The sequence below is a fragment of the Corylus avellana genome, chromosome 6, assembly GCF_965113065.1.
Source record: "Corylus avellana chromosome 6, dhCorAvel1.hap1.2, whole genome shotgun sequence".
NCBI lineage: Eukaryota > Viridiplantae > Streptophyta > Magnoliopsida > Fagales > Betulaceae > Corylus > Corylus avellana.
Genome location: NC_142495.1, coordinates 15,982,366 through 16,001,956, shown reverse-complemented (window position 1 = coordinate 16,001,956; position 19,591 = coordinate 15,982,366). Strand labels below are relative to the sequence as shown.

General features: G+C 35.0%; 1 protein-coding gene across 1 annotated transcript; it reads left to right on the top strand.

Annotated features, from left to right (window-relative positions):
* Positions 1-606: 606 nt before the first annotated feature.
* LOC148584938 (protein FAR1-RELATED SEQUENCE 5-like) lies at positions 607-1,143 on the top strand. The gene has a single exon (XM_088517600.1). It carries the CDS (start codon positions 607-609, stop codon positions 1,141-1,143), a length of 537 nt encoding a protein of 178 aa, XP_088373726.1.
* Positions 1,144-19,591: the final 18,448 nt, after the last annotated feature.

Here is a 19,591-nt window from a genome sequence, read left to right as displayed (position 1 = left end):
ATATATATATATATTAGATTGAACTTTATAAATTATTCTTAAAAAATATAATAATTTTTTATGTAATAACACAAATGTAAAAGATCTGAATTTTGTTTTATATAAATGAAATTCTCACTAAAACACCAAACCAAGCACATACCAATTTTGGCAGAAAACAGAAAATACAGAAGGATAGAAGGGGTAAGTAAAGATTCCCCAGACCCTGGTCGTACAATATGTGATTCCTTAAGCTTACTTGTGAAAAAGGTTGCAACTTGTGATTCCTTATGCTTACTTTTTTATTTAAAGTTCAAAAGTTGCAACTGGGTGTTGAACAAAGAAATTTGATTGACTCAAACTTTTGCAAATTGCAAATCTATGTGGACTTTTGTATTATGTTGCAAATCTCTATCTTTAGCTTTGTGTAATTGTTATTTTATCTTTAACTTCATGTAATCCTTTTATCAATAGCTTATACGGTACTATAAGATGGAAGGAAATAGTTCATATGCAGCAATTATTTTGTGATGTTCTTTTGGCATATTTTAATTTTGATTTATTAATTGCTAATGACAGAGATATAATTTTACATAAAAAAAAAAAAAAAAGAAAAAAAAAAAAGGAATGGATGACATTGTGGGCGATTCCTCCCAAAATGTGAATTCTCAGACATATTGGACACCTGAGGTTGATATGGAATTTGACACTCCAGAGGATGCATGGAATCATTGGGGAAATTATGGAAAGCAAATGGGTTTTGGTGTGAGAAAACAATTTGAAAATAAAAGTAAGTCAGATGGAAAAATAACAACAAAGAGATTTGTTTGTTGTAAGGACGGTGCTCGAAAAGAAGACAAGCGAAATCATCTTTACACTCATCATCGAGATGAAACAAGGACTAGTTGTTCTGTAGGATTGTCGATTTCATTAATACGAGAGACTGGAAAGTACAAGGTTTATGATTTTGTAGCTGAACATAATCATATTCTGCATCTTGAAGAAACCACTTATATGATGAGATCGCATCGTAAAATGTCAGAAGTTCAAGCATCTGAAATTAGTTTGTCATGTGCTTCTGGAATCTCTCCTAAGGCAACACATGCATTGATGAGTAGAGAGGCTGGTGGGAGGGCAAATCTTGGATATACTGAGCTCGATTAAAAAAATTATCTTCGATCAAGACGGCAAAGCAACTTAATATATGGTGAAGCATGTAGCTTATTAAACTACTTCCAGGAACAACTTAATAAAGATCCATTATTTCATTATGCAGTCCAATTAGATACCAAAGTTACGAATATTTTTTGGGCTGATGCAAGAATGATCGTTGACTATGTCTATTTTGGTGACATGATGACTTTTGATACTACATATGGCACTAATAAAGAATTCAGACCCCTGGCTGTATTTATTGGTTTTAATCACCATAGAGGGGTTGTGATTTTTTGGGCTGCACTTCTATATGATGAGACAGTAGAGTCATTCAACTGGCTTTTTTAAAGTTTCTTGGATGCACATACAAGTAAAAAGCCTCGATCAATCTTTACAGATCAAGATGCTGCAATGGCAAAGGCATTAACTGAGGTAATGCCAGAAACTTGACATGGATTATGTACTTGGCACATAATGCAAAATGGCATCAAGCATTTGGGGAATTTCATGAAAGATGGTTCTTATTTTCTATGAGACTTTAAATCTTGTATGTTTGAATATAATGATGAGGCTGAATTTAAAAATGCTTGGGACAAAATGATTTAGAAGTACAATGTCGGGTTAGTTAGTTGGTTGGATGGTATATACAAATTGAAGACAAAATGGGCTAGATGTCACATGAAGAATGCATTTACTCTTGGAGTGCGAAGTACTCAACTTAGTGAGTGCTTGAATAGTGACTTGAAAGCGTACTTAAAATCAAATTTGAGCATAACGGAATTTTTTCAACATTTTGAGCGGGTGGCAGAGCAAAAGCGACATAAGGAATTGGAAGCTGAATTTAGGTAGCGTTTGGCAACGGCCTTGGGAGAGACCTCAACACTGTGTTTGGCGTTTTCTGAAAAGTTCTTTACACTTTTGCCCCTGAATATGTTTTTACACGTTTGCTGAGTGGTTTTTCCCAAAACCATCCGAAATCAGCGTCTGGTTGAAGCTTCCGCATCTCAAACTCCTTCAGCCCACTCTCCATCTCTTTGGCTCTTCTCTTGAACACGTGAATCACCCATCCCCCTCCCAAAATACCGGCTGCCATTTCACCACCCACCGCTCCCGAAAGTACAGCCTCAGTTGTTCCCGTTTCACCGTGGCTTCAGCGTATGTTCTGTTTCGAGCAGGGGGAAAATCGCGCGTCCACAAGGTAAGAGCTTCAATTTCCTTTTATTTTTCTCCCCTTGTGTCGTTCTTTGTTGAATTCCTTTCGGTTTGGTTGGTTTTTCCTCAGAATTTAGGGCCATTTTCTGGCATTTCAGTGGCTGTTTGGTGTGTTGTGAGTGTTCAAACATTTTAGGGCTTATTTTTTAGGGTTTCCATCGTAGTTTAACGGGGTTAGACCCATTGGGTGAGGGTTTTGTTTAGAAATGTCAAATGTGTTGTTTTTTGTTAATTTTGGGTTCAAATTCTTGTGATTGGTTGTAGTGATTTTCGGTTGTTTAGTGCTATATTGTACCCACATTGAGTTTTTATGATATGATTTGTAGTTGTTGATTTTTGGTTCAAATTCTTGTGATTGGTTGTAGTGATTTTCGGTTGTTTAGTGCTATATTGTACCGACATTGAGTTTTATGATATGATTTGTAGTTGTTGATTTTCGGTTCAAATTGGTGTGGGTTTACTTGCGATTTTGGGTGTTAGGAGCCGTGTTGATGGCTGAGAATGGGTCAAGAAAAACGACCCAAAACAAAATTCCACCGGTTAGCACCCAAGGAATTATACCCTTATGTAAGAGATATAGTTGAATTTAAAGAAGGTTCTCAATTAAAGGTTATTTAGTGAGTGGCTGCATATACAGTAAGCTAAATTGGATCATATATATCCGTTTTTCATTTAATTCTTTGGCCTAACAAGTTTTATTCTATATGTTGTTTTGATCATGTGTTCCTTTTTTGCTTTTGATCGATTATGCAAATGAAGTTGTAAGAAAATGAAAAAGGTGATGGTTAAAATGGTAGATTTGGTGGGTGGAGAATAATGACAAGACAGACACCAAGAAGGAGAGAATAATAATTTTTAGGAGGGAAAAATCCCACCAATCATTGAAATGAGATCTTTACCTTGCAAAGAAGTTGTCCTTTTCATGTCTCCTTCTTTTTCTGTCTTGAGCCTGCAATTTTAGCAAGATGTTAAAAGGGAGAAAGAGTGTTGGAGAAAAGATTAACCCTTTATTCCTCTGCCACACCCAAGTGAGATGAGAGAGAGAGAGAGACAGAGATTTTTGTGATTCATTCTCTCTCTCTCTCTCATTTTCTTTTTGTCAATGTGTGGTCACGTATACTACTTTGTTAAAAGAGTAAAAAGCTGAGGGATTTCAGTATGTAGAGTGGGACCAGAATATGTATATATGTTCTCTATACCTAGCACTGATTGTGATTCTTTTTTCCTTTCACTGTCCCTATGTTGATAAGAATCCCACCCTGGACGATGATCAATTCATTTTGTATCATAAATGATACATATACTTTTAAGTTTTTATTCTTTGTTGTGGTAGTGAAAATTACTATTGATTTTTGATTCTTTAAGTACTCATTTCTTGATTTAATTAGTAGTAAAAATCACCATCGAATTTTTGATGAGCGGGTCAATCTATATATTTTCTAGAAGAAACTTCACTTAATCCCTTTAACTTCCATAACTTTTGCAACTACCCTCAAAGTTAAAAAACTTAGTGTATCGAACTTCTAACTTTTTGCAATGTCATCCCTTCGTTAAGTTTTTCCGTTAAATTCCGTCAAAATTTCCCCGAATTGGTGAATTAGGCGGGATTTTTTTTTACATTTTTGTTTTACATAATCTTTTTTTTATTATAATAAAAAAAAATTGCAATGATTCAAACTTGGGTATTTTTACAAATTCCGTTAAATCCCAAATCTTTGCAATTCTTTTTTTTTTTTTTTTTTTTTTTTAAAAAAAAAAGAAAGATAAGAGGTATTTTGGTAATTTTGACAGCAATGTATTGGCAGCATATATGATCCAATTTAGCTTAATATATTGGCAGCATCATTTTGTACGAAAGGTTGTGATTGGGGATGTTTTGTGAGACTGTGGTATTGGTTTGTGGAAGGTGTTAGCTTGGGGTGGAATTTGTTTCTGACTGATTGTTTTCTACTAAGAGGTTGTTGAGCATCCAAGTTCTTTGGTTTAGCACCACCAGATCTTTTTCTGTTGTTACATCTTTGTTTTCTTCACAATATGACAGGGTTGAGTATGTTTGCAAATAGTGATGCATCGAGTGGCCGTCCATTATGTCGCTGTGGAGTTGTAGCGTTCGTAAGGTATTCCTGGACAAATGATAACTACAGCAGAAAGTGATATGGGTGCGAAAAGTATAAGGTATTGAATGACATTTATTTTCCATGTTTGCATTTTTTGACCAGTTTTATTTGGTTTAGGGTATATTATTGACTTTTTTCCAAATTTTGTATGTTGTAGCAAGTTGGTGATTGTGGCTTCTTTCTTTGGGCTGACAACGAGATGACAGCTTACGAAAAAAGCATCATGCAACGCTTGAAGGATATAGAAGAGCAAACCCGGGCAGAAATTGGTAGACTTGAAAAATTGTTGGCTGCCGAACAAGCACAGTATAGAACACACCTAGAAAACATGTTTCAGTTTAGGGATGAGATGTGAAAATCCCTGGTAGCGAATAACCAGTCTAGAACGGTCAAGTTCCAATTTAAACAAATGACGTATCAAGCAGTGTTAGCTTTGCTTGTCTTGCTAGTGTTCCTTTATGTTGGCGGTTACAATGCATCTAGTGGTAGCAAGTTGATGTTAAAATGAACTATTTCATACTAAATTGTAGATACTTAACCGTTGTAATTTATATTTTTTGTTGTTTTGTATTAATTGTGCTACTCCTTTTAAGCAATCATTGTAATTTATATCCGCTTATTCTTGATATACAACGTATCGACCTTATTTGTGCAGAGCTGGGACAGATACTCTTTTTTTCCAGAGTAATTCCAATATTAACATAAAATACTTTTTTAATTTTAATTTAGATTATTTATAGTTTATTTAATTAATAAATTATTAATTTTTAAATATAAGTATAAGAAATATAAGTATAAGAAGCTGTTAATGCACATCCAATGATACGTAAACAATGCATTCCTGGTCCTTTATAGGGAATAATGAAGATAATATAGATCATATATATATTTGTAATCTGTCATTTATCACTTCACTCAGGGTAAGAACAATCGGGTGTCATTTCTATAAAATATAGATTATTGAAAGAATAAAACATGTATTTGGATATTTTCCTTCAATCCCATAAAATTGTATTATTTATTTGACATTAATGGTTGAAGTGAATTACAATCCGAAGAGCAAATGGATTATAGGAGTTCCTCGAGGTCATATATTTTTGATAGCACTGTCTACTTAGATGCAGAGGTACACATATGATCCTATGCTTATCGATTTGGATTAAATAAGCGAGATCGGTTAAGATTCCGATTAGATAGTCCTAACCTTCAAAAATTTTATATATGGCAATTTTGACATTACTTGTATTTTTCTTTGTTAACAATGGAGAAGCCATACAAAATAACATTAATTACTCTTCATTCGCGGTTTCCCACATGTGAGAGGTCATTGCCTCTCGGACTATAATCATCATTTCCTTGCTTTCACGGGTTCGGTTTGGTGGTGCTCCATGCGCGACGTATGGAACAGGTGTCATGGTAGGCAATTGCGAGACGTCGATCCAATGTTGCCCATCATGCGTCGTTAGGGCAGCACAAAATAGTGGATCATCAGCACCGCAGTCTTTGCGAATGAAGTTGTGTACCGCGCAGCATGCGACCACAAATAGTCGTTGGTTCTCAATCGGGTATGGATGCATATTGTCGAAGATAGGGAATCGGGCTTTCCAAACTCCAAAAGTTCTTTCCACAGCTGATCGTAATGAGGAATGCCTATAATTAAACAATTCTACTGCATTCTTCGGACGACGTCGACCACGGCGGAAATCTTGCAAATGGTATTGCTCATTGCGATGCGGGGGTAAAAATCCCTTGTAGCATCCATAGGCCGAGTCAACCAAGTAAAAGTAATCTGAACATAATAAGGTAAAACATTATATCACATAGGGTTCCAACATAACAAAGGAATTGTAAACGTATTACAAATCAATAGAACCTGACACAAAGCCATGTCTCTGTACAGTACCTTCGACCGGCATGGGGAAAAGAGCGGTGGGATCCTCGATGCACTCCTGAAAAATCCGCGAGTCATGAGTGCTGCCCTCCCATCCAGCATAAACGTATGTGAAGCAAAGGTCAAAGCCAACGACGCACATGACATTCTGTGTTATTGTGAACTTCCTGCTTCTGTAGGGCACAATGTTCTCACCTTGAACGCACGCTTTAACATGAGTGCCGTCAATCGCTCCAATGCATTTCTGGTTACAACAGTATTACCGAAAGTAAATTAGATATAGGACACAAAAGACAATAGATATATGCCATTGGTGCTTGTGAAGTAATGCGATATGTTATGCTATGGCGTACCGCGAACTATAGATAGTAGCGGCCATTGCGTGCAACGTATGGGTGAGGCAACTCCATCGCAGCTGGACGTATAATATTTTTCCTAAGCCTGCACAGCGCTTTAACTGTCCGATTAACGTAAACGCTTACCGTGTGCAATGAGCGCTGTAGCCTATCCGCTACCGTCCGCTGCGTGTGGCACTGTGCCATCACTAGGCAAAATGCCGCAACTTGTTCTGTAATCTTTACATACCGACTGCTTTGTAAAAAACCATTGTGTTTCAGTGTGTTGCACAATTTTAAGAAAGTCTTGGGCAACATACGAAATTGCTCATAGCATGTAGTTGGGTTCGGATTGGTAAGCACCCAGTGTACCCACATTGCGCCTGTCAGCTTGGAAGTCCTCTGTGGAATGCAAACCCTTACGCATGGGTGCATAAAATGATGGTAACATTCTTCCACGATCATTGCCATGCGCACTAGTAAATTTTCTAGCTCGAATCGTATTCCCTCAAAATTACACTCATCATCGTCGTCTGTGTCGGATGCATCTGAGTCGGGCAATTCATCGATACTGTCCGTCCAATGACGTCCATTACCAATGTTACCATTAGACGAGCCAGCTGCGTACATGTCAACAGGCCTACATTTAAATGAGATGAATAACGTCACATTTTAGTTATAACATGCGTAAACGTCGTCAGGCTATATTTAGTCTATATTAATAACATGCGACCGGATAATTAAGATTGGAAAGTAAAACTCGGTTAATAACATTAATCATTAGTGTTAAAATTGTTCTCCTACTCCATAATAAGCATCCATACTATAGCATAACTTAGGAGTCTCTAATATTCCAGTCAAACTAACTTAAGCCCTACAAAATGGAAAATAGTTAATGGAAACACAAAAAATACAACATAAAATATTAACATAAAACATAAGCTTCAATTGTCTTTGTCTGGATCAATATCGTTTAGCCACTGACGTAGACCGTCGTCATTCATTTTCAACAGTATCCTTGCCCTAGTTAGATCGCCAACCTTGTCGCATGCTTTGACATATTTTTTCGTGGGCAATGACATTTCAGCTGCCAACACATTGATACGGTCCATGATGGCTTCCTCAGGATACTGGTTGGGAGGGAGCTTATAAGAACCACAATCGCCGGGTGAAGTGCCATCGCTAAGCTTGCACCTCTGTAAATAGTCGGATCGCAAGAGATCATACTCGCTTCGCAACTCGGAGAAAATTTGCTCACCCTTGGATGAACGCTTGCTAGAGTTCGATCCCTGCAAGTGCGAACCTTCCCTCTTCAACTTCCCTTTCCCTTTTCCTTTTGCCTTGTGAGATGATGCACATTGGGGCTCCGTGAGGTCTATGATCACCGCGGGGCCGTTGAGATCGATGTCATTCTCTTCACAATCGCTGCCCAGGGGTGATTGTGTGCTGGCATACCTCAACTTTCCAGTGGATGTTGAGCCCTCAAAGATGTAGCATAGGTACTTGAAGTTCGCCTGGGGGCCATTTCGGAATTTGTAGTACTTCTTGAGGTTCGTTGTCTGAAAAGGAAGAGCAAATAAACGAAAAAAACACAAGATAAAACACAAAATGTCAGTAAGTACGGCAAATCTTATAATTAAGGAAATATTAAACTTAATATTAGTGGCGTACCAGTCGAATGTGTTCCCATTGTTCCGGAGTTCCCATGACAGTCCCCAAATCATCATCCCACCCATAGTCCGTGCCGGCCTTATCTCGGACAAATTCCGAGAAGCGCACCCAAAGCTCCCTAAGATGCTTAATTTTGTCGCTCACCTGTTTTTGTGTGTAGGCGGTGCCATCCTTCAGCCGCCTGTTTAATTTTTTCGTGATGTTCGGCATATACTTCCCAAAGGGATGGCGAACTCCGTCATCTTGGCAGTTACAGAGAATATGCACCAAGATATTGTCGTGCTCTTCTTCCCATTTCACATTTGCCAGTGGGATGGGAACTTCTGGTGGGGATGGGGACGGGGTTTGCATCCCATGCTTTCGAGGGGATTTACGGGGAGTGGTAAAGAACGACATCTACGCATAAGTATATAAAACAACAAACGAACGTGCATAAATCATGTATGATACTTATCTACCAATATATACGATTACGTAGACACTCGAACTAATATATACGATTACGTTAAATGTGATATGACATATTTACAATAAGCAGTAAAATAGGTTAGGCACAAACAATTTAGAAATGAAGCAAGCTTTGATATAAAATAAGAAACCTACCTTGAAGTTGTTAGATTGTCGTTGGCGCAAGTTATACCCGCCGAACTGAAAATTAAACAAGGCCAACATTAATGCCAACTAAGCAGAAAGTGGTGGCATATTAAGCATAATTGATGAAATACCCTAATACCAAACACAACACACAGATACACATATTTAGCATAATTATTGCAAATTTTTTCATGGCCAATAAGGTGAACTAGCAAAACCATATGAATGCCAATACAAGTTAATGTGAAATCCAAATGCTGTGAAATCCAAATACAAGGTATATATATATATATATATATATATATATATATATATATATATATATATATATATATAAATATATATATATATATATATTCTAAATCCGGTTTGGTATGAATTGAATCGTAGATCTGTGGGCTTTTTTGAAATTTTATGTCAATGCCCAATTGTGCTCAATTTCATTGCTGAAATAGTGGTAATAAAACAAAGCATAAACAAAGCATAACCAGTGGTAATAAAACAAAGCATAATCATATAAGCATTTTTATTATTTCTGGTAACCTTCTTTAACCATTTAGTTTACATTTTTCAATATTTCTTGGAACCGAAGAAAGCTTGTGTATATATATATATGCAAAATTTTGTTGGGAGCTAAGGAATAAAAGCGTGACTTTTTTTTTTAGTAAAACCGTGGACAGCAGTAATTTGTTTCAACTCTCCCTTTCTCAGCCGCTGAAAAAACCAAAAGAAAAATACCACTAGACATTGCTTTAACAAATATAACTCTGTATCCAAATACAAATCTGGAATTTTTCAAGTCAAATGCCTAAAAAGGGACACAAAAAAGGTGCATAAAAAAGCCCTACAAAATGAGTATATAACTCAATATCCTTATACACATCTAGAATTAGAAGACAATTGAACCAAACAAAAATGCATATACACTTGGAAAACAGGAAACCAACCCAAAGACACAACCAAACAAAGCATAGTATCAATAATAATTTGCAAGATTTTCGGACCCCTGTTAAAACAAAACATAATCATATAAGCATTAGATTTTTACACTTTTTTTTTTTTTGTTTTTAGTTGGTATGCTACTTGTTATGTCTTCACTTAGTGTATGATATTTTCTTTTACCATGACAAAATAGGAACCCTTTTCAATAAGGTCAAGAAATTTTTTTAGAACAGAATATATGAAGCTGACTAAAGGTAGATAGCTAGGTAGAAGTAAAGATCTTGGAGCTAGCTTAATTTGTTGTTATCATATAATTCAGAGGATATCATTTCCATTCTTTATACGTTCAACTATGCAATTTGTTAAAATCCTCGCAAATTGTGCTTGGTTTAACCATATATAGAAGGTCATTAAGTGCAATCATGTTGAGAATTATACAAAGTAAAGATATCAACATCTTGATACTTTTGATTAGTAATCAATCAATTATAGAAGTCAACTTTGATTAACCAAATCATGAAAAAGGCTAATTGCATGTATTTGTCCATATTATTAGAATCATTGCTATTGAGAAAGAAAATTCTGATCAAGGCCTCACGGATCTTTAGATAATGTTGAAGAATATGGTGTCTAGCTACGTACTCCATTAAATTAAACAAAGTGGACAGGAAAAATCTTCTCTGATGTTGATTTGAGGGCCAGGTTTCAAAGTAGCCAGTTAACCCAGGTTCAATCTACCTGGCCACTGAGCTCATTGGACACATGTCAGCGTTGCGTGGAATCAAGACATGACCAAAAGAACAAGGACAAAATTTTGGAAGAGAAGATGGGTGCTAGGGGACAAGAGAAATATAACTCTGTATCCAAATACAAAAGAAAAATACCCCTAGACATTGCTTTAACAAATATAACTCTGTATCCAAATACAAATCTGAAATTTTTCAAGTCAAATGCCTAAAAAGGGACACAAAAAAAGGTGCATAAAAAAGCCCTACAAAATGAGTATATAACTCAATATCCTTATACACATCTAGAATTAGAAGACAATTGAACCAAACAAAAATGCATATACACTTGGAAAACAGGAACCAACCCAAAGACACAACCCAAATACCAACCCAAATTTTGTTACGAGATGTTGTGGTGTCTAATTTTCCTCTTTCTCAATGGGGCATGCATAAACCGGTGTTTCAAGCAATTTATTGTGATTCTGCCAACATTTATAAAGAAAACCCAAAAAATAAAATGCTACACAAGATAAGCAAAACGAAACTAACAAAATAACATTCAACAAAACCATAACAAAAAGCTACGTGCAATACCTTCGACTGTGAGCGTGTGCGTGGAGCCGTGGCTAGAGCTCTTCTCCACCGAGACTGGCGCCTGGCTTCACTGGCAGATGAGTTTCTAAATGGGTGCTTTGGATTATTGGGGGGCAAAGCGTCTAATATAGCCGAGGAACACAGCTGACCAGGTCCAAGCATTGTGGGGGGACCTGATACGCATGGGCTGGACGCGTGTTAAGGGGCGAAATTCTGCAAACAAAGCGCAGGGGGGGCTGGGTGCGAGAGAAATCCCTGGGTTTCCTGGCCTGCTTCGGACGCGTGGTAGGGGGGGGAATTTTTCTTTGTTAACAAATCACAGGGGGGGGGGGGCGACAAATCAAAACTGGGTTTCCTTACCCAGCTGCAGACGCGTGTGAGGGGGGGGGGGGGGAATTTTTCAGACAAATCGCAGGGGGTTGGGGGGGGGGGGGAATCAGAAATGGCTTCCCTTAGGCAACTTCGGACGCGTGTAAGGGGGACTGTGTTGGGGAGATGACGGCCTGTTCCTTTGTTCAGCGTGGAAAACTCACGGGAGAAGGCCTGTTTCAACTGTGGAAGAGAGAGGGGCAAGAAATCAGAACTGTGTTTCCTTACCCAGCTGTAGACGCGTGTGAGGGGGGGGGGATTTTCAGACAGAGCGCAGGGGGGGCGAGGGGGGGGGGGGAGAGAAATCGCAAATGACGCGTGTGAGGGGGACTGTGTTGGGGACGCTGGCCTGTTTCAGTTGTTCAGCGTGGGACACTGAGCAAAATAAGGCCTCTTGTAATGTTGGAAGAGAGAAGGGCAAAATGGGGAAAATGGGGTGTTTTTTTACCCCAAAAGCAGGCGTTTGACCCAGTGTCTGGGTCAAGGCCGTTCCCAAACAACGCCTTAATCTTGAGAAAAATTGCCTACTTTGGGATTAAAGAATTCTCCTTTGTTGAAGCAGGCAAGCCAAACATATACTCGTGTGATATTTAAAAAATTTCATGATGAGTATGATTATGCATCAGCAGCGATAGTAAAATACCGCAATGATAGCTAGGTAGTGCATGAATATATTGTTGGGTTTGTCAATGACAGTAAAGAGAGTACAAAGTAGTTTATGACCATGCCAATAAGATAATTTCATGTAGTTGTAGGAAGTTCGAAACATTTGGAATTTTGTGTTGTCATGCTTTGAAAATTTTTGACGTACTTAATATAAAGACAATTCCCGACACATATATTTTGAAGAGGTGGACAAGAGAAGCAAAGAGTGAAGACATCTTAAATACTACAACAATGAATGTGCAAGAGGAGGTGAATTTAAATGCTACACAACGATATAGAATATTGTGTCCAATGCTAGTGGGAGTAGCCACTGAAGCAGCTGACAATGAAGAGGCATTTTCTTTCGTAAAGAAGATGGTAAAACAAATGCAAAATGGAGTTCGAAATATTAAAAAAGGTTCGAGTGCTACTCTTGATAATGAAGCTCAACTGTCATTGTTAGACGGCAATAAAATTGCAAATCATATCCAATCTGTTGAAACATTATTTGAAACAGTAAAAGGGATAAAGAAGAAGGATGGTCGGAAGGGTGAAAAACAATTAAAAGGTTGGGTTGAGACACAACCAAAGAAGACAAAAAAAATTATAGCAAAAAAACATATTGAAAAAAAGTCTTCTCAGGTAATATTCTAGCTCTATAAATTCACATTAATCACATATAATTTATTAGATTTAATACCATTTGACTAATTGAATTTTATTCTTACTTACAGGAAATTAATTGTTCTCTTAACCTTTGGGATGATGACTCTAACTCGCATTTAGAATGTTACTCTCATCAAGTGAGTATTATTTGAGTTTATAATGTTTGGCTATATTTCATGATATGTCTAAATGCACTTAGAAAAAAAGAAAAAGGAAAAATGAATAGCTTAAAATAACTTGAATCGTATGATGTCTAAATGCATTATCCATTTGTAGCTTGTGTTGATGAGATTTTATTTTGTTTTGTTATATAGCAAAATGACCAAGTGCCTTATTCAGTACCAATGATAACATTTGAAGAATCGTTTCAACATAGATGCGAAACCAGTTTCATTAACTTTTTATCGGTACATTTACACATTCTACTCTTACGATTATATAGTGACCATTTTACTCGTGCCCTAACACTATTTTACTTTTTTTATATAATTGATGTGGTTATGTAGGAACCATTTGATAAAAGTTCATTGCCCTTATCTTCTCAAGTATCAAATCATGCGTACATTACTCAGGTAAAAATATACATTTTATTCATATTTGAAAACATTAATGCATCTCATATTAGGTTGACAAGTTAAATGATATTCTTATTTTTTAGGAAACCAATGGGTTCCATCTTACACCAACATCAATTGTTGATAGCACAAATGCAAATATAGATCTCATTAATTTTCTTGGTAAGTAGCAAACTTACTAATAGAGAAATCTTTTAGTATTTTCTTATTCATTTGAAAAAATAACTTTGATTTTGAAACATGTTCAGGACATTGAAGGGTGATGCGAGATTGAAAAGGGGTGTTGATTGCGATTTTTTGTTGTTTTGGTGGGTTGGTGACTTGGTGTTGTGATTAGAACATTTTTTGTGTTGGAAACTATTTTACTTTTGTATTTAGTTGATGCAAAAGAACATTGTAAGGAACTAGAGGAAAATCAGTGTTGTTTATTCAAATGAATGGTTATCAATTTGTTTGCATTTGTATCCAAATTTGAATGGCAGTGTTATTGATATAATTTTGAAGAGTATTATCCCGACAATCACAGCAAATAAAATCTTCTTTATAATGTTGTTGGCGTGAATTGGAGTATGAGCAAATACATCAATTCTAGGAAAATCATACAACAAAATTCAAGAAACATAACTAAGAATTACTAATTATAGATATATACACTTCTGAGGGAGCAAACTATTTACATTTTTCTGAAATCTACTGGGACTTTTCCATAAAGACTTTATGAGGCTACAAAACTTCTTGAACCAATTACAAAATGATGGATGTACACAAATTTTTTCCTCTGCCCAAGCCTATGCGCACGTGATATAGCTTGCCTTTCCACTGATGGAGTCCATACCACATCCAGCAAAACAACCCTAGTTGGATCATTGAAAAAGTTAATTGAGAATCGGTGTATCTGCATACTGAAACAAGATATGCAGCTGTGTATTTGCATATTGAAACAGATATAAAGAAAATGATGCAGCTAGCCATAGGAAACATAAAGTCATTTTTTTTTCTTTTGTTTGTTTTCTTGATGAAAACCCAATGTAATTAATTAGTACAAAGAGATTCATGACTGCACATGTAAATTGATAAATTACAAAAGTTGATCATTTACTATTCTGCGAAGCAAAATCAAAGCAAGGAGCAAAATAAACCCAACCCCCAAACTTGCTCATTTGGCCATGGCAAAAACTAAAAAGAATAGAATGTTTTCTCCACATGCCCAATCGGTGCTCAACCAAAATAGAAAGGAAAAATAAAACCATAACTAACTAAAATTTCATACCCATTTTCAATTTAGCAAACAACCCAAAGAAAACCCATTCCGTTCTTAAAAAAAAAGGGGAAAATCCACTTTACCCCCCTGAAGTTTCAGGAGTTTTTCAATTTGAACCCCAAAGTTTCAAAATTTGCAATGTACCCCCCTAAAGTTACAAAATTTGTCAATTTAAACCTTCTGTTAGTATCTGTCGTCAAAGTGGATGGAAAACGTCTCACGTGCATATCACGTGATCTTTTTCAGCCTGCTCTTCCAAGTTTGCCCTCAATAACACCTAAAGCCCTTTTCTTTTTCTTTTTTCACTCTAACCTTAGTCAACCCATTTTTCACCATCCTTCACGGCCTCACGCAGCTCTCTCCCCCTTTTTCACTCCAATAACCACACCGAAGTCATACGGCTGAAGACGACAAGAAGAAACCTAGTGCCCTTGTGAGTACTGAAAGCGATTTTGGTGGTCCCCGTGTGTTTCTACCCCACCCACACGACAAGAGGAAGACGACAATTGGTGAATTCGTTCGTGGTCCCCTTGTGCTTGGAGAAAGGGGACAGCACACTACCCTCTTACATAAATTTGATTAAATTACAAGGTATGCCCCAAATTTGCTGATACTGATGAAGTTTTGTGTAATATTGGGGGAATAATTAGGGTTTGCAGTTTTGTGTAATATTGGGGGATTTGGGGGAATTTTTAGGGTTTAGGGTTGTTGTCGATTGAGATTAATAGGTTGGTTAAATGGTTGGAAATGAGTTTGGCTATGGATTTGTTTAGGGTTTAGGGAAAACGATTAAATATTAATTGTGTTTAGGGTTGAACAGTGGTGTATTTTGTAGTATGAATTAGAGAAAATTAAGAGAGGCTGAATTTTGTATTGCTTGTGTTATGGGCTTGTTCCTAGCATAATTGAGATTTGGATATTTTTCATTACCACTGAAGTTGTCATTTCTGATTTGAGATAAATGAGACAAAATAATGAGTTACTAACAAAGTTGTGAAGCACATAAAAGAAAGATTTAAATATATTTAGCAGGTTGTCTATTATCATGAAATTTTGAATGATAAGGCTCAATCGATCATCTGTTATTGTAATATTTTAAGTAATTTAATAACCAAATTGGAACTTCTTAAATATCAAACACCAAATATCTAAACTTCCAGTAAGGATAAAGGGCTAAAATACTTAATATAAAATACTTGAAAAAGAAGGTGTTCAATCATTCATATTTGTTTATATGAAATTCTCCATAAACATTTTCTGTTTCCCCTTCAACTTTTTCTTTGTTTTGCTATTGATTGGCTTCTGAAAAATAAGGTGTTCGTATTCATAACATAGTGCACGGAATTCTCCATAACATTTTATGTTTCTCATTCACCTTTTTCTTCTTCTTCTTCTATTTCTAGAAAGAAAATATAATGGAAGCATATTATGGAAAATGTATACGTAGAAAATGTAACAATAAGTGTGCTAAAGAATACAATCTAATCAAGAAAATATAAGTATCTAGTAACCTACTATTTATTTAGAAGTCTACAACCTTTCTGTGACATGAGAGGCAACCTACTATTTATTTTCAACATGATCTCCTAGTTACTTGTAAGTTAATTATATGAATTAGAAAAATTCATGATTGATACAAAGACTTAATAAAATCTATTTAATAGTAGTTGTCTATTAGCATGACATTTTGACTCATAAGGCTCAATAGATCATCTGCTATTGTAACCCCCACCTCCCTGTGCCCAGCACCAAAAAGGAAAATTATACCAGTGGTGACTGTAGGGTTTCAGATTAAATTTGCCCAAATAATTTTTTTAGATTTAAAAACTATCATCTTCATAATGATATATTGAAATAATGAATAGAAGTTCATAGGTAAGAAACAAGGTTAAAAAGTATGAATACCATTCAAGCTATTGAAAAAAAACTGATGGCACAATTTTTAGATGTAACATATAAATTTCTAATTTCTATTTGATCACAATGATAATGTATTAATGCATTTACAATGGCAGTAGCAAGTATTGACCATGTTGACACCTTAAAATTTCAAGTATTGGCGTAAAGTTTAAAGAAGCGAAAATGTTTGCACTATAATTCTTAATGATCAGTAGTGATTTGATTCCACTCTTTTTGAAATAGCCCTATGGGATATTCAAAAAAATTATATCATCTGTCAACACCAAAGGGTTGATTACATGTTAAGCACAAACTAAATTAAGAATAATAACCGAACAACATATGTTTTAATCATCATAAATCATGAAACATTTCTAAATAGGGGTGTCAATGCGGGCGGTTAAAAACCGCCCGCTAACCGTTATAACCGCTAACCGCCTAACCGCTTAACCACATTAACCGCTAATCGCTTAACCGCTATAACCGCCTAGCGGTTAGCGGTTATTGGATCTACTAACCGTAACCGCTAACCGCCTTTTTATATAATATATTTTTATAATTATAATTATAAAAATATTTATACATATAACATAATCACTTGATCATTAAATCATAATTTTAAAAAAATAATAATTAAATCACAATTTGAGTATTAATATATTATCACTATAATTTATATGATTATATCACATGATCAATTGATCATTAAATCATTTGATTATATAATAATAAATTATACATATATAATATGACATAACTCATAAGTATACCAATTCATACTAATACAACAATTAAATATCTTGAGACTTATTTTCAATATATGCTATAAACTTATAAGTCTATATATGTTATAAGTCTATATATGCATATGAATAATATAAATGTATAATATCAATACTTAATCATATGATTCAATGACAATTCAAATACTTTATTCAAGACTTCAAGTTAATCATATTATTAATGCACAATGATGACATGATTCGTATAATATCAAATTAAGTAATTGGCATTGGATTAAACTATGACTAATGTGTTACTTATAAACACAATTTAAGTATTAATGTATTATCATTATAATTTTAGTAATTTATATATTATCACTATAATTGATATGATTATATCACATGATGATTTGATCATTAAATCATATGATTATATAATAATAAATAATACATATATAATATGACATAATTCATAAGTCATAAGTCTACAAGTTAATCATATGATTCATGTACAATGATAATCACAATTGATTCAATTGAATTAAACAATATATTACTTATAACTACAAGTCTACAATTTAATTAAAGCATTATTAGATACATTAGGAATTTAGGATTTAGGAGTTTGAACATTACCATTTACCATTAGATATTAAGTTCAATTCAAAGAAAAAAGATTATAAGTAAATATGATAAGAATTTAAATAATTAATCATATGAATCATATGATATAATTTAATAAGACTATATGATTATATAATATCAAATTAAGTAATTGACATTAAATTCAACAATGTGTTACTTATAATCACAATTGAAGTATTAATATATTTTTTGAACATTTTTTAGAAAAATAAATTTAACCATTTTTTGAAAAAAAAAAAAAAAAAAGAAAGAAAGAAAGAAAGAAAATTAACCATTTTTTGAACAATTTTGAATTTTTTGAACCATTTGTAACAATTTTTTTTAATATTGAATTATTGATAGTTAATAGTTTATTAGTTTTATCCTTTAACCTTTTTTTTTTTAAAAAAAAAAAAAATTATATAGAAGGCAAAACTACGTCGTTTTGCACCTGTATATATTCATCTCTTTCTTCCCAACCCTAAATCTCACGAAATCTCAAAATCACTCACAGTTGTTGAGCAGCCTCTCTCAAGTCTCAAACTCTCAGTCTCTCACTGTGAGTCTGTGACACCGTCTCAAGTCTCAACTCTCGTCTCTCAACTCTCTCAAACTCACCCCCTGCTCACGATCGGCTCAACGAAAATACTAGGTAGTTTCTTTCCCAAATTAGACAGCCAAGGTCATTGATTTTGGGTTCATTTTCTTGGAGTTTTTCCCGAGCTACTTTGATTTTTGATTTCCTACTATTTTACAATTCTTTCCAATGATTTTGAGTCGTTTATTGTGTATTTGTTGATTATTGGGGTATGATCGGAATGGGTTTTGGATTATATTGTGTATGGCAGCCGTATGGGGTATTGGGGGTGATTTGATATATATATATATATATAACTTTGTGTGTGCGTTGAAGACCATGGCAGCCGTAGGGGTTGATTTGGTTTTATATATATATATATATATATAGCTCTGTTCTGTGTGCGTTGAAGACTATCTACGGCTGATTTGTTTTTGTGTTTATATATTTTTTTATACGTTGTGACAGTTGTCTGAATTCTTAACTTTTTTTTGTATGTTGTGTTGATTTTATTTTATTTTATTTTATTTATTTATTTATTTTTTTTTTAAAGTTAACCGGTTATGATTTAATATTTAAGGAAATTTTTTTAAAGTATAAGTAAATGTAAATTTTGGGTCAAATATTTTTGATTTTTCAATATGGGCTCTTTTTATAGCAATTGGGCCCAAGAAGATATTAAAAATACAAGAAAAAAAAATGAGGGTAAAAAAAAGCCAAAAAAAAAGCCCAATTTTAAAAAAGCGGTTAGCGGGCGGTTATCTATTTCGCTAACCGTTAACCGGCGGTTAACCGTTAACCACTAACCGCTAGGCGGTTAGCGGTTGCGGTTAATAAAATCTACTAACCGCTAAGGCGGTTACGGTTAGCGGTTATTGCCACTAACCGCTAACCGTAACCGCCTTTGCACCCCTATTTCTAAAAGAATAATCTATTTATTCCGCTTCAACCAAAGAACTAAAGCATCACGTTGAATGATGAGGGATGTATGCTGTGATTTCAATGATCATATTATTTGGGGGGTGGTTTTAT